The sequence below is a fragment of the Musca vetustissima genome, unplaced genomic scaffold, assembly GCF_032173495.1.
Source record: "Musca vetustissima isolate MV318-11 ecotype Yass unplaced genomic scaffold, APGP_CSIRO_Mvet_v1 utg102835, whole genome shotgun sequence".
Classification (NCBI taxonomy): domain Eukaryota; kingdom Metazoa; phylum Arthropoda; class Insecta; order Diptera; family Muscidae; genus Musca; species Musca vetustissima.
In genome coordinates, this window is record NW_026874846.1 from 246 (window position 1) to 16918 (window position 16673).

At 35.7% G+C, this 16673-nt stretch overlaps 1 protein-coding gene across 1 annotated transcript; it reads right to left on the bottom strand.

Moving 5' to 3' along the window:
* Positions 1-225: 225 nt before the first annotated feature.
* LOC133337202 (uncharacterized) lies at positions 226-16448 on the bottom strand (the record flags this gene model as incomplete). Its single annotated transcript, XM_061545459.1, has 3 exons — positions 226-339; positions 13115-13320; positions 16309-16448. Coding segments are annotated over 3 exons (460 nt in total), but the record flags the coding sequence as incomplete, so codon positions are not given.
* Positions 16449-16673: the final 225 nt, after the last annotated feature.

Below are 16673 nucleotides of genomic sequence, written 5' to 3' on the forward strand. Positions count from 1 at the left end.
CTTACATTTTTAATTTCCATATAAAAGTCTCCACAATTCAGAGACATGATACTGTTGCAAAACAAAAAATTTAATTTTTATCGTATCGTTACATTTCAATCCTTTTATTGTTATTATCCTCTCCCACCCAGGTCCTTTAACACTCTCATTGTTATTATTTTTCAATTCAAATAACAAAATGGTTAAATACAATACAATAACAACAACAACAATAGCCAAACTTACCACCAATAGCCACACAAGTTATATTTATTATGGCACCTTCATTGTATGGACCCAAAACATGATCCTTTATTGTTGTACCTTTGTGATCCAGTATTGTAATCGATTCGGGTGGAACTGCAAAGAAATAAAAGAAACAGAGACACAAAACAGTCGTCGTTAGTAAATACCATATCAGACACAAATGAAGCATTACAAATCACAACAATAATAGAATTGTAGGTAAGTGGCAACAAAGGTTGTTAGGAGAAAAATAGGATTTAGAGCAGCAAATGTCCTTAAGTCATTTACATGAATACATAAAGTGACCCTGGAAAAAAAATATTAAAAATAGAATTTGAGTGGGTTAAATATTCACAATTCCTAGAAAAATTTTTACTTTAAAAATCTACTCCTTGTGGAGGTCCTTGAAAAATATTTACTTTAAAAATCTACTCCTTGTGGAGGTCGCACAAAAATTACCATTTAAAAAATCTATTCCTTATGAAGGTCGCAGAAAAATATCATTTAAAAAATCTATTCCTTATGAAGGTCCTAGAAAAATATGATTTTAAAAATCTACTCCTTGTGAAGGTCCTAGAAAAATATGATTTTAAAACTATACTCCTTATGAAGGTCATAAAAAAATATTATTAAAAAATCTACTCCTTATAAAGGCCATAGAAAAATGTTATTAAAAATCCACGACTGAGCCGACCATATGATACTCTTCATCACTCGAAGGAACATACTCATGTCATTCTGCAACCTATGATAAATGTAATTTTTTTCGGGCAGATTTCGAGTCGTCTGCGTACCATGGGACAAATTTATGAAGAACGATTTATAGCAAAATTGATACACGCTATTCGGTACGCCGCACTGTTAAAAATTTAATTTCAATCCGACAACCGTTCGAACTACATATGGAAGCTATGGCTGCATCTGCACCAATTTCAACAAAACCCAATAACGTTGTTCAAGTCTCAACTTGATATGTTGTGCAAAATTTCGTGTTAATCGGACAAACATTAGGAGTTTGGTGTACCATATATGTAAAACCGGACGAAAATATATATGGGTGATATATCTAAATCTGAACCGATTTTCACGAAACTTAACACACATCATGGTAGACTCAATTCAGTACGCTATGCCAAATTTCGTGCAAATCGGAAAATATATCCGGACTTTGGTGCATCATTTACACTAAATCGGATGAAAATATATATGGGAGCTATATCTTAATCTGGACCGATTTTATGGAAACTTAACACACATCATTCTAGACATAATGCAGTACGTTGTGCCACATTTCGTGCAAATCGAAAGATATTTAGGACTTTGATACACCATTTACATTAAATCGGACAAAACTATATATGGGAGCTATATCTAAATCTGAACCGATTTTAACAAAACTTCACAGACATCAGTCCTGACCCAAATCAGTACTCTGTGTAGAATTTTGTCCCAATTGGCCAAATATTGGGACTTTGGTGCACCATTTGTCTTAAATCGGACGAAGATATATATGGGAGCTATATCTAAATCTGCACCGATTTTCACGAAACTTAATACATATTACTCTGGGCTCAATATAGTACGCTGTGCCAAGTTTCGTGCAAATCTAAGGCTATAAAGGGACTTTGGTGCACTATTTACTTAAAATCGGACGAAAATATATATGGGAGCTATATGTAAATTTGAACCGATTTTCACGAAACTTACTACATATTACTCTGGGCTCAATGCAGTACGCTGTGCCAAGTTTCGTGCAAATCGAAATATATTTAGAGTCTTTGGTGCACTATTTACCTAAAATCGGACGATAATATATATGGAAACTATTTAAAACACATCGCTTTAGACTTAATTCAGTACGCTGTTCCAAATTTCGTGCAAATCAAAATATATATAGGGACTTTGGAGACCCATTTACCTTAAATCGGACGAAAATTTATATGCGAGCTATATCTAACTCTGAACCAATTTTGCGGAAACTTAGCACACATCAATCTAGACCTAATTCAGTACTCTATGCCAAATTTCGTGCAAATCGAAAGATATATAGTGACTTTGGTGCACCAATTACCTAAAATCGGATAAATATATATGGGAGCTATATCTAAATCTAAACCGATTTTAACAAAATTTCGCAGACATCAGTCCTGACCCAAATCAGTACTCTGTGCAGAATTTTGTCCCAATCTGACAAATATTGGCAGTTTGGTGCACCATTCACATAAAATCGTACGAAACTATATATGGGAGGTAGATCTCAATCTGGACCGATTTTCAGGAAACTTAACACACATCATTCTTGACCTAATGCAGTACGCTGTGCCATATTTCGTGCAAATTGAAAGATATTTACGGACTTTGGTGCACCATTTACCTTAAATCGGACGAAAATATATATGGGAGCTATATCTAAATCTGAACCGATTTTCACAAAACTGTGCACCCATCATTCGAGATCGAATTCAGTACGCTGTGCCAAATTTCGTGCAAATCGAAGGCTATAAAGGGACGTTGGTGCACTATTTACCTAAATCGGGCGAAATTATATATGGAAGCTATATCTAAATCTGATCATCAGTCTAGACCCAATTCAGTACTCTGTGCAAAATTTTGTCCCAATCGGACAAATATTGGGAGTTTGGTGCATCATTCAAAAAACATCGGACGAAGCTATATATGGGAGCTGTATCTAAATCTGAGCCGATTTTCTCCAATTTCAATAGGGTTCGTCCTTGGACCAAATAGACGAGCTTTGCCACATTTCATCCAATTCGGTTTATAATAGCGACTTGTACTTTGTTTACAATTTAACATGAACAGACAAACGAACGGACGGACATGCATACATCGACTCAGAATGTGATTCTATGCATATTCTCAAAAGGAACCATGGGTCTATCTCATTTCCTTTTGCCTGTTACAAACATATGCACAAAGACATAATACCCTGTACCACAGTGTGGTGAAGGGTATAAAAATGCACGCCTTATGTGATACCCTCAAAAATATTATTTAAAAATCCTGTTAAAATATTTTTAAAAAAAATCTACGCCTTATGTAGGCCTTTTATTTTTTGTATTTCACGCCTTAAGTTTGTTACTAAAATTATTTTTGAAAAGAATCCGCACCTAATGCAGTTCTCTTAAAAATATGTTTTAAAAACTACGCCTTATGTAGCTCTCTTAAAAATATATTTTTGGAAAAATCTACGCCTTTTTCTAGGTCCTCTACGAATGTTTATTAAAAATATGTACTGTCTGTACTCGTGCTATAAAAAAGATTCATTACTTTAAATGTGTTTAATTGTTTAATTGTTATAAAGTTTTAAAAAAATTAAACCCCAAAGCCTCGTTTAACAAAAAAAAAAAAAAAAACAGATGTATTTACACACAATCAAAGGGATTTATGTGACCCCAATAGTTTTTTGTGTCTTTACTACCAAACGCAGCAGCATCAGCCGTTCAACTATAAATTTGTTAAATAATTGTTATATAAATTACAAATCCTTTAAGCCAAAATAAATAGCAAGTAAATTGTTTATGATACAACCTACAAAAGAAACCAACCACACATACACATCCACACCCTCTTCCCACATACCTCGCCAGGACAACACCCTCCGAGAGATAGAGTTGTGCATCAACTACAATGCAATAAATCCACTTTATACTTCTTCTTCTCTAAGTTTAGTTTAAACCACACATTTTTAAACCATTTTCAAACAGAACAACCAACAACCGAAAGTAGAAGAAGACCAAGACGAAGTAAGAAATATGTGCAAGGAAGCAGCAGCAGCAGCAGCAGCAAAACCTCAAGAAAGATACAAATTTTCTTTTCTGGAAAAAATTAAACCCAAACGATATATGTATATATTGCACATGTGGTTAGGTGCCCGAAAACGATGCGTGTCAGTGTGTGTGTGTCGAGTTTTATTTACTATAAATTAAATATTTTGTGGAAAAACCAAAAGGGGAAAATATTTTTTTCTTCGTTTCATAGAAAACTTTAAAAGTTATTCTTAAAGTGTAAATGAAAGCAAGATATTGATGTCCTTTCTTGGAAAAATATTAAACTATTTTTTAAACACCTGAGCAATGATAATATTTCAAGGCCCGATCATTTAAATAACAAAAAGGGAAAGATTTTTAAAGATATATTTTTAAGCAAAATTTAAGGACTTACATAAGGCGTAGATTTCTAAAATATTTTTTGAACATATGCATAAGACGTGGGTTTAAAAACATATTTTTTTAAGGACCCATAAAAGTCGTAGACTTGCAACTATTGTTTTAAGGACATACTCAAAGCGTAGACTTTTTAAACTTATTTTTCAAGGACTATGAAAAGGCGTAGATATTTTAAAGGAGTATGAATAGCTCTGGATTTTTTACCCTTCACCACACTGTGGTACAGGGTATTATGTCTTTGTTTATATGTTTGTAACAGGCAAAAGGAAACGAGATAGACCCATAGTTCCTTTTGAGAATATGCATAGAATCACTTTCTGAGTCGATTTATGCATGTCCGTCCGTCCGTCTGTCCGTCTGTAGATGTTAAATTGTAAACAAAGTACAGGTCGCATTTATGATCCGATTTGGATGAAATTTGGCACAAGTCACTTATTTGGCCCAAGGACGAACCCTATTGAAATTGGGAAAAATCGGTTCAGATTTAGATATAGCTCCCATATATATTTTCGTCCGATTTAAGGTAAATGGGGCACCAAAGTCCATCTACATCTTTCGATTTACACGAAATTTGGTACAGAGTACTGAATTAGGCCCAGAATGATGTGTGCCAAGTTTCGAGAAAATCGGTTCAGATTTAGATATAGCTCCCATATATAGTTTCGTCCGATTTAAGGTAAATTGTGAACAAAAGTCCCTATATATCTTTCGATTTGCACGAAATGTGGCACAGCGTAATGAATAAGGTCTAGAATGGTGTCTGCCATGTTTCGTGAAAATCGGTTCAGATTTAGATATAGCTCCCATATATATCTTAGTCCGATTTAAGGTAAATTGTGTACCAAAGTCCATATAAATCTTTCGATTTGCACGAAATTTGGCACAGCGTACTGAATTAAGTCTAGAATGATGTGTGAAAAGTTTCGTGAAAATCGGTTTTAGATGTAGCTCCCGTATATAGCTTTGCCCGATTTTAAGTAAATAGTCCACTAAAGTCCCTGGAAATCTTTTGATTTGCACGGAATTTGGCACAGCGTAATGAATATGGTCTAGAATGATGTGTGTTAAGTTTCGTGAAAATCGGTTCAGATTTAGATATAGCTCCCATAACTACTTTCGTCCGATTTAAGGTAAATGGTGCACCAAAGTCCCTATATATCTTTCGATTTGCATGAAATTTGGTACAGAGTACTGAATTAGGTCCAGAATGATGTGTGCCAAGTTTCGTGAAAACGGTTCAGATGTAGATATAACTCCAATATATAATGTCGTCCGATTTAATGTAAATGTTGCACCAAAGTCCCTATATAACATTCGATTTGCACTAAATTTGGCAGAGCGTTCTGTATTAAGTGCAGAATGTTGTGTGCTGAGTTTTGTGAAAATGGGTTCAGACTTAGATATAGCTCCCATATATATTTTCGTCCGATTTATGTAAATGGTGCACCAAAGCCCCTATATATCATTCGATGTGCACGAAATTTGACATACCGTTCTGTATTAAGTGCAGAATGATGTGTGCTGAGTTTGGTGAAAATCAGTTGTTATTTAGATATAGCTCCCATATATATTTTCGTCCGATTTAATGTAAATGGTGCACCAAAGTCCTATATATCTTTCGATTGGCACAAAATTTGGCCAAGCGTAATTAATTAGGTCTAGAATGATGTGTTTTAAGTTTCGTGAAAATCGGTTCAGATTTAGACATAGCTCCCATATATATTTTCGTCCAATTTAAGGTAAATGGTGTATCAAAGCCCCTTAATATTGCACGAAATTTGTCACAGCATAATGAAGTAGGTCTGGAATGATGTGTGTAAAATTACCTGAAATCGTTGAAATCGGTTCAGATTTCGATATAGCTTCTTTATCTGACCAAATGGAAAAAATAGTATAGGTAGCAGAATGACATGTTTATGGATCCAATTTCATTTTGCTGGTCCTTTAAAAATGCGACGTCTGTTAGGATTCATCTGTTGAATATACCCAAAGTGGTGAAGGGTATCATATAGTCGCCCCCGTGCAACTTTACTACTTTCCTTACTGGTTTAAAATTCACTTTTCAAGGACTGTTAAAAGTTGCAGATTTTTTAAATTGTTTTTTCAATGACAATGAACCAGCGTGGATTTTTGTCAAAATTTTTTTTTGATTTTTTTTTTAATTTTTCGATAACTATGAAAAATTTTTTCAATATTTTTAGGGTCTATGCAACGAAGTTGATAATTTGTCCAATGACTATTTAAAGTTGTTTTCAGGGAGCCCTGCAACAATTAAACCTTTGAAACAATGTGTTTTCCTAGTACTCCATTGAAACACCTGTTTTAATTTTCTTGTTCCTAGAAAAAGAACACACACACTTACCATCTTACCGCAATAATTTACTTTACCTTAAAGCTAGCAACAAATTTACGACAATGAGATTTTATGTTCCCCAGAAAAAGAAACCTAGAAAAAAAAAACATCTCCCTAAGCCGAAGCGAAATGCAAAACTTTGCATTTCTAACACAATTTCCAATAACAATGAAAGCCAAAAAACGAAACGAGAAAAAAAAAGACTGAACAGCAAACTTTCTAATAGCATAAAATCTTTATTTAAGATCCTATTTTACCCTAGACATTGAGATTTTCAAGTTGGAAAATACTGAACGACTTTTTTTTCTTGGATTTTCTGCACATGGAAAATATTTCTTCAGTTGTTTGAAACTTTGGTATTATTTCGTTTGCCGCAATGTTGCATGGTGTTTAAAAGTTGGCTTTAAAACTACGTACTCTAGTGTATGTTGGTGTGCGGGAGTGTGTGTTGAAGCAGAAAACCCCCCATTGAAATGAAAAGGAAACTAAAACTTCATGGGCTCCCCAAACTATGGTTAAACTTTCTTCCGGAAGAAAGTTGGGAGAGAGTGTATGGATGTGTGTGTGTGGAGAGTCCTATTTTTCAGGGAAAAGTGTAACAGAATTCATGGACTTTTTTGCACTTTTGCCTAGAAAATAATTGTGTATATGTGTTTGTTACATCTGAAGGGCTTTTTTTTCTATGGAAATCCTTTAATGTTTGTTGCAATAATAAAAGAGAGATATTTTATAAAATGTTTGCATCCACTTAGTGTGCAATTCAATTTATTTTACATTTATTTGGAAGACTTTTTTCCACTTGATTTTTTCATTTCTTTCCAATGATTGTCTGTAATAGGGAATATGCATTCCAATCAGATTTTTTCATTTTATTTGTCAAGAAAATTTATTTGTAGTGTTTTAAAGCTACAAAAATATAAAATTAGTATAGTAGACTTTTTTTTCATCACATATTTAAGAGCTCCAGGCATTTCTTGAAAATTTATTTATAAATATTACCAAAAAATCGAATTGTTTTTAAAGAAGTATTATAATCGTTTGGGTTTTTAAAGAATATTTTTTTGTTCTATCAACATATAGATTTGTTTAACTATTTTTGAACACTGGGGGGATATCCAAAAGGAGAGGATATAATTTTTTATTTGTTTTAAAAAAGCTTAAAAAGGTTTTTTAAAGTGTAAATGAAGAAAGGAACTTGTTGTCCTTTTTTGGAAAAATATTGAAATTCAATTCAGTACGCTATGATATCTTAATGTTTATCGCTTAAGACTATGGTGTACCTCCGTGGAATTGGAAAAATTATATAGGTGAGCAATGTCAAATCTGAACTGATTTTCATCTATTTCGTCCTTGAACTATGTATATGAGCTGTGCCAAACTTCATCAAATGGAGTTCCCACTTAGCTTCATGCTCGATGGAGTACGCAAGTCACCGCTATTTTCGTACAAATAGGAAAAATTCCTCAAGTCGCTCGTCGGCAGCTTTTGGTGTGCTGACAAAAAAACATTTTCGATCTCTTAAACCCGTAAGGAAAGTAGTAAAGTCGGACGGGGCCGACTATATGATACCCTTCACCACTATGGGTATATTAAACAAGACTATTATCACGAAACTTGGCACACATCATTCTGGATTAAATTCAAAACGCTATGCAACATAAGAACTTGGTACATTATTTAGATTAAATCGGACGAAAATATGTATATCTAGATCTGAATCGATTTTCTCGAAACTTGGCACACATCATTCTAGACTCAATTCAGTACACTATGCACAATTTCGTGCAAATCGAAAGATATGTAGGTGCTTCATATAACTTAAATCGGACAAAACTATATATGGGAGCTATATCTAACTCTGAACCGATTTTCACGAAACTTTGTGCACATCATTCCAGGCTAAATTCAGTACGCTGTGCCAAATTTCGTGCAAATCGAAAGATATATAGGGACTTTGGTGCACCTTTTACATGAAATCGGACGAAACTATACATCATTCCAGCATCAGTTCAGTACGTTATGCTAAATTTCGTGCAAATCGAAAGATATATGGGGACTTTGGTGCACCATTTACATGAAATCAGACGAAACTATATATGTGAGCTATATCTTAATCTGGACCGATTTTCACGAAACTTGGCAGACATCACTCTAGGCTCAATTCAGTACGTTATGTCAAATTTCGTGGAAATCGAAGCATATTTAGGGACTTTGGTGTACAATATACCTTAAATCGGACCAAAATGTATATGGGAGCTATATCTAACTCTGGACCGATTTTCTCGAAACTTGGCACACATCATTTTAGGCTAAATTCAGTACGTTATGCCAAATTTCGTGCAAATCGAAAGATATATAGGGACTTTGGTACACCATTTACATTAAATCGGACGAAAATATATATGGGAGCTACATCTAAATCTGAACCGATTTTTCCCAATTTCAATAGGGTTCGTCCTTGGGCCAAACAAATGAGCTGTGCCAAATTTCATCCAATTCGGATCATAAATGCGACCTGTACTTTGCTCACAAAAATACATGGACAGACAGACGGACGGACGGACATGCATAAATCGACTTAAAAAGTGATTCTATGCATATTCTCAAAAGGAACCATGGGTCTACCTCGTTTCCTTTTGCCTGTTACAAACATATGCACAAAGACATAATACCCTGTACCACAGTGTGGTGAAGGGTATAAAAACAATAGGTCGGTTGGGTGATAAGCTATGCGACGCCGATGTGGTCTGCGAATTTAAGCGATTCGCAGTGGAAAAATATTCAAACCATTCGGAATACCGCCATGGAAATTGAGACGGTGGACCATTTACCTGAGGAGGTGAAGGTTTTAGCCGTATATCCATATAACAGGATGCTGTCAATGCAGTATCTGCATGGAGAGACGTTTCTTTGGCGGATTAATACAAAAATACTACTAAAACAGAAATACTAAAGCCCCGCTACCTCGGGTCACTTAGCCCGAATCTTTTACTTCACACCTTACCATAGCTATGGTGTGAGGGTAAAAATGTGTGTGACCCCAAGAAATATTTGTTCTAAACCCGAGCACTGGTAAACCTATAACCTTTTTAGGGTATCCCCTGACATCTACATATCACAATATTCAATATTTTGGGGAGTTTAGGCATTTTCTCATTATTTTGAAGGTTTTCAGGTGAATTTTTCCCTCGAAGTGGCTATGATGAGGCAATCAGGTATTGCCATACGCCAAAGAAAACTCATTTTCAGATAATTTTTATAACCTACACAACTATGTTGTAAGGGTATTATTGCTTTGTGTTTGTAATGTCGCGAAATATTGGTCTCAGACCCACCTTTTGGCGTATGTCCATTATAGTTTGTAAACGCAATACAGGCCACAGTAATGGACCAATCGTCACGGAATTTTGCATGGAGCACGCATTCTGGCCAAAGAAGACCCTATTGTTTTTGGTAATGACCGGTTAATACTACAACCCCGTTACTCGGGGTACTTAGTCAGATTCTTTTACTTCATACCTTACATAACTATGGTGCGAGGGTAAAAGTTTGTGTGGCCTCAAGGAATATTAGTCTAAACCTAAGCACTGGTAAACCTATAACATGTTTTCCCTCGAAGTGGCTATGATGTGGCAATCAGGTATTGTTAAACGCCAAAGAAAACACATTTTGACATAATTTTTATAACCTATGTTGTAAGGGTATTACTTCTCTGTGTGGCCGCAATAGTTTGTAATGCGGCAAAATATTGGCCTCAGACCCACCTTTCAGCATATGTCCATTATATTTTGTAAATACGACAGGCCACAGTAATGGACCAATCGTCACGAGATTTTGCATGAAGAACGGGTTCATGCAAAGAAGGCCCCTATTGTTTTTGGTAATGATCGGTTAATTGAAATGAACCAAACATTTTATTTTTGTCCGTATTTTTTGTATCTCTAGTGGCCACAATTATGACCCGAACATCAGGAAATTTTACACAGAGAAAGGTGTTTGACCATAGAATGTGCATGACTGTTTTGATGAGGATAATTCAAGATTTAGCAGGTTAAATAGGCCAAATTTTTTTTTTTTTGAAAAATAAAAAATATGTATTCTTGGGCTTATATATTTACTCCTGAAGGACGTAGACGTAGATGATATATCTAAAAGGAGTAGCTGACCTTAAAATTGATACCAAGTATTTACACGGATGTGGAGTTATACGTAAATATTTACAGGAGCCGACCTATTCTGATATTGTTCAATATTATCATTAACACACTTGAGGGCGTAAATTGTGCTCTAATCACTAAATTAATTTACTTTAAGTTCGGAATATGGTCCTAGACGACGCCTATAATTTTCGGTAATGATCAGATAATCTTTAGACATGAAATGTACAGAAATTTTTAATGTATGTCTAGTTATATAGTCCCTCTAGAGGTCACTACCGAACATCACAATTTTTAAGCGCGGAGGGGGATCTGGACAACTAATGAGATTGGCTGTTAATGATCAATATTCAGAGGGTCAGATTAACCACCCCGAGAAAACAAGATTCGGAAAATATTCCACAGCAAGAAAAATGAGTTGTTGAACTCTAATCGTGAAAGAGGGTGCAAATATCGCTGAATATTGACTGGGATCGGAACATATATCTCCAGAATTTTTTGAGTTCATTGATAAATGTATAGGACATTAAAGGGTCGGCTTCGCCTGACAATACTGCCCCGCTCACTGTTTTTTATTATGTTGAGGGTATCAGACCTGCTTTTAAACCGATTTCATTGGCTGAAATTGACATTGGCTATCAAACATTAAACACATGAGATCGGTCCCATCATAGGTTTTTGATGGTCCTATAATCATTTTCCAATCGAATTGATGTTTAGTATTACGATGTGGCTGTACTTTTTCCATTCCGGTAACTTCTTTAGAGAATATTTTCAATACAAGTCCATGTTTCTATAAAAGAGCTGGATATATTCTTATCGAAGACCTTGAGTTCATCTTAACGAAGACATGAAGCTCTTGTTATCAAAGACCTGTAGCTATTCTTATCCTGAAGATATTCTTATCGAAGACATGAAGCTCTTCTTATCGAAAACCTGGAGCTCTTCTATCGAAGTCCTGAAGTTTCTCTTATCAAAGTACTGGAGGTCTTCTTGTCAAAGGCCTTATCGAAGACCTGAAGCGTTTCTTATTGAAGTCCCAGAGCTCCTCTTATCGCAGGCCTGGAGCTCTTCTAATCGAAGACCTGGTGTTCTTCTTATCGAAAACTTGGAGCTCTTCTTATCGAAAACCTGGAACTCTTTTTATCGAATATCTGGACGTATTTTTATAGCAGACCTGGAGATCTTCTTAAGAAAGCCCTGGATGTTTTTTATCAAAGACCTGGAGTTATTTTTATTTCAATGGTATTGTAAAGGAAATCAAAATTTGGTCTTATTCGATAAATTCTTCTCAATTTTCTGAACATTAAAATAGTATTAAAAATTCTATTATAATTTGCTTCGCCATGCAGTCGATCGACATTTTTTCTATTTTTTATTTTGGGGGAACCCTATAAAAAATTTTAAGTATCTGTCGATCTCTGGCTATAGGATCCATATAATCATCCTGTCCGTTTTTTATAATATAAGACCATATTTCTTTACAGGCCCATACAAACGTCTTGCAAAATGTTCAAAATCCTACCCCTATATTCTGACCTGACTTTTTGCTGTTTGGTATTTCGTTTTTTATTGACAGAGATTTACCTTGCCTTCATATAAATATCCCTATCGATTTTTGGTATTTTGAATGACCACCTCATGGCGGAGGGCATACAAAGTTCGACCCCTGCGAACTTAGCGAAGTTTGGATTTTTTATGTTTTATTCCCACATCGAAGAGCGCATATTTCTGTATTGAGCTCCGACGAAATTTTAAAGGTTCCCTATCCAATTTTGGTCTCTTCCAACTATCCGGCTCGATTTCCGACTTAAAACCTAAAATTGTTCAATATGTCTGCAATATTTAATGTTCTTCTTAAAGACGAATCTCCAAGTATTGCAATAAATATCTTAATTTATTTCCAATAACAACTACAGTTTGTTTTTGTTGTTGTAATTTACTTCAACCCGCATTCAATCGACATACGATAGCATTGAGAAGTTGGAAACAATTGTAAACGAAGTATGCTTTGTGTTAATGAATCCCTTTTGTAATTTCTCGTCATGGTTCTTCATGTTAATGTTTTTATTTTCTCGATTTTATTTGAGGATATTTATTTCTTATTTCTCTTCAATTTTATTTTGTTGTTGTTGGTATTTCACAGTTTGTAAATTTTTGCTGTTTTTGTTGTTGTAACATTCAATACTTACTTATGACGGTCAAATTAACTTTGGAATTACGTGTTGGGCTCTTTTGAAAATCGACACGGCACCGATATTCGCCCGTATCCTCCTGTTGGGCATTTGTCATGGTTAGTGTACCGGTGCGGCCATCGAGGGCAAAGGACAAACGTTCTCGATATGCTTCATCTGACCAATGAGTGGCATGGGAAAAGTTCGATTCACGGGTATCAACACTGTAAAAGAAGAGACAGAGAAAAATAAATAAAGGAGATATGAATAAAAAAAATCAAAGAAAATGAATTGTCAAAATGAGAATGGCAGAAATTAAAACAATTGTCGGACAATAAAACAAATATCAACATCCAAATGGGGAAGAAGAAGAATCAAAAAAAGGAAAAAAAAAACTTGAAGAATCCTCAATTGGAATAATGACACAAAAGGATATCTTTTTCCCTTTGTTGTTGTTATTCGTCATAATGAGTTCATGTTGGCTGGGGAGGGAATTCTTGTTGATGTGGTAATGGCCAAAGATTACAGGGTAATGGAGGCCAGGAGATTGGTGGTAACAAAGTGGGAAGGCAATGTGGGGGCTCAATGCAAATAGAAAACCTCCATGCAAAATAAAACGGCGAAAAATTTTTCCTTGGCTTTCTTTGGTTATGGACATTTGATCCAATTGTAATTCATCATCATCATTATCCTGGTGGTAAAAACATACCCTTCCCCAGCCCTCTATTGTCCATCCTCCCTTGGCTGCTTATTTTTGGCATAGTTTTTGCATTAAAATTTAACCTCCATTTCCGTTTTCAAGTTCCTCAGTATTTTCGCCAACAAAAATTACAAAAAAAAAAAAATCCTCACCATTATTTGTTATCCTTTTGTCCTGTCCATTATCCACTCACCCCCTCCCCCCCACACACATGCCCAATAAAGCAAGAAAAGTGTCATCATTATCGTCAGTTTTGTCATCAACATTACTTTTCGGTTTCCTTTTGAAGAAAGGAGGAGGAGACAAACGGATTTTTTTCACATCCTTTTGCAGGACAATAGGAGGAAAAAAACACCAACAAAAAAACTTTGTCCTTGCAAATGAATCCTCCAAAAAAAAAGCGAAGAGACAAAAAACCAACCGAAAAACTATAGTTTTGCAGCTCATTAGCGCAAGAAACCAGAAAGAATGACGCTGAATTTTTTATGCTGATCCTCGCCGCCTCTGTGTCATTTATCTCATTTTATCGCCTGGTCGCTGCTATATTTGCTTGCTGTGACAAATTAATGAAAAGCCAACAACAACAACACCAACAGCCCAGCCAAGCAATGACAAGCTATTACCCTTTTGCAGCTCTGTGGCGGCCTGCAAGCCAAAGAAATGAATGAAAATGAGCCTCGAAATGAGGGCAGCAGCAACAACAACAACGAAAGTGGAGGCAACAACACCTGGCATCAAATTGTCTGAACTGAGTAAAGGATAATGTCGTGGAGAATTTTTTTGCAATTTTTCTGGGAGATATATTCGAATGACCACTAAGGTGTCCAGTTGTCCAAGAAATGGAATTTACTTTGCCATTGAACAGCAAATGGAGAGGAAGGGAATGAGGAAGGAAGGAATTGGAAAAGAAAGATAATTTTTTCAGGAATAAAGTTACTTAAAACCAGTAAGGAAAATAGTAAAGTCGGACTGGGCCCACTACATGAAATCGGACGAAAAAATATATATAAGAGCTATATCTAAACCTGAACCGAATTTCTCGAAACTTAGCTACATTTTTCTATACTTAATCCAGTGCGCTGTGCCACATTTCGTGCAAATCGAAGGATATATATGGACATCCGAGCAATTCCGAGCAAATCACAAGATATATAGGGACTTTGATGCACCAGTTACCTAAAATCAGACGAAGCTATATATGGGAGCTATATCTAAATCTGAACCGATTTGCACGAAACTTAGCACACATCATTCTAGACCTAATTCAGTAAAATATACCAAATTTCGCGCAAATCGAAAGGTATATAAGGACTTTGGTACACCATTTACCTAAAATCGGGCGAAACTATATATGGGAGCTATACCTAAATTTGAACCAATTTTCTCGAAACTTAGCACACATCCTTCCTTACCTAATTAAGTACGTTGTGCCAACTTTCGTGCAAATCGAAAGATATATAGGGGCTTTGGATTACCATTTACATTAAATCGGACGAAAATATATATGGGAACTATATCTAAATCTGAACCGATTTTTAGGAAACTTACCACACATTGTTCTAGACCTAATTCAGTACCCTATACCAAATTTCGTGGAAATCGAAATATATATAGGGACTTTGGTACACAGAATGTTGCCTGCGGACAAGCCTCGTCGATTGGAATGGGCCCAAAGGGTCATCGAAATGGCCGAAGATGACGAGCAATTTTGGAACAAAATTATCATGTCCGATGAAGCCCATTTCACATTGAATGGCACCGTAAATAAGCAAAATTGCCGTTTTTACGCCACTGAAAATCCTCAGGAGATTCAAGAAGTGCCTCTTCATGACGAAAAAGTCACAGTTTGGTGGGTCGTTAGTGCGAAAATGATGACCAATTTTGTGATGTCCATTATTCGTCGAAAGCGTATGAGGCAGTTCTGGTTTCAACAAGACGGCGCTCCACGCACACAAGTCGCATATCAATCGATGTTCTGAAGAATTTGTTTTCGGACCGTTTGATGTCGAAAAGAGGTGATTTGGACTGGCCACCGCGTTCGCCCGATTTGATGCCGCCTGACTTCTTCTTGTGGGGATATTTGAAGTCAAAGGTTTACGTTAACAAGCCAAGGACCGTAGAAGAGCTCCGAAATGTTGGCAAAAACGATGGAAAATGCAGCAAAAAGGGCACAATATATCATCAACGACAGAGGCGGCCATTTGAGAGATAAATAAACAAATTAAATGATTAACATTGCCAACCGCCATTTTTTTATTTTTTTCCTTGATTTAAAAAAAAAAACATGGGTCCGTCGAATATGGGCAACCCTGTATACCTAAAATCGGACAAAAATATATCGGAGCTATATCTAAATCTGAATCGATTCCCCCAAGTGATTCTATGCATATTCTCAAAAGGAACCATGTGTCTGTCTCGTTTCCTTTTGCCTGTTACAAACATATGCACAAAGACATAATACCCTGTACCACAGTGTGGTGAAGGGCGTAAAAATCTGGTTTAGTTTTCTCACCTGTAAATGGGTGTCTTCAGTCCAACTTTATACCATATCACCAAGGCCACACGATCTTCGAGTAATGGTGGGGTTACATTACATGGCAGTCTTGCATGGGTGCCGACTATTGATTCGGCTACAACCGGAGGTCCTGGAAAGAGAACAAGAAGAAAAATTCAAAAATTTTAGATAGAAAACAAACACAATTTTTTTGAAGAGAATAAATTGCAGAACTCAAATCGCTTAAAAATGTTGATTTTAATATCCCGGAGAGTTAATTTATTTTCGAGATCCCCCTTTTGAGGTGCTTCATGCGAGGAAGGCAATTATTTTTTGTTCCTTAAATATTTATCTTAATTAAAAACTGAAAAAAACTTTACCTC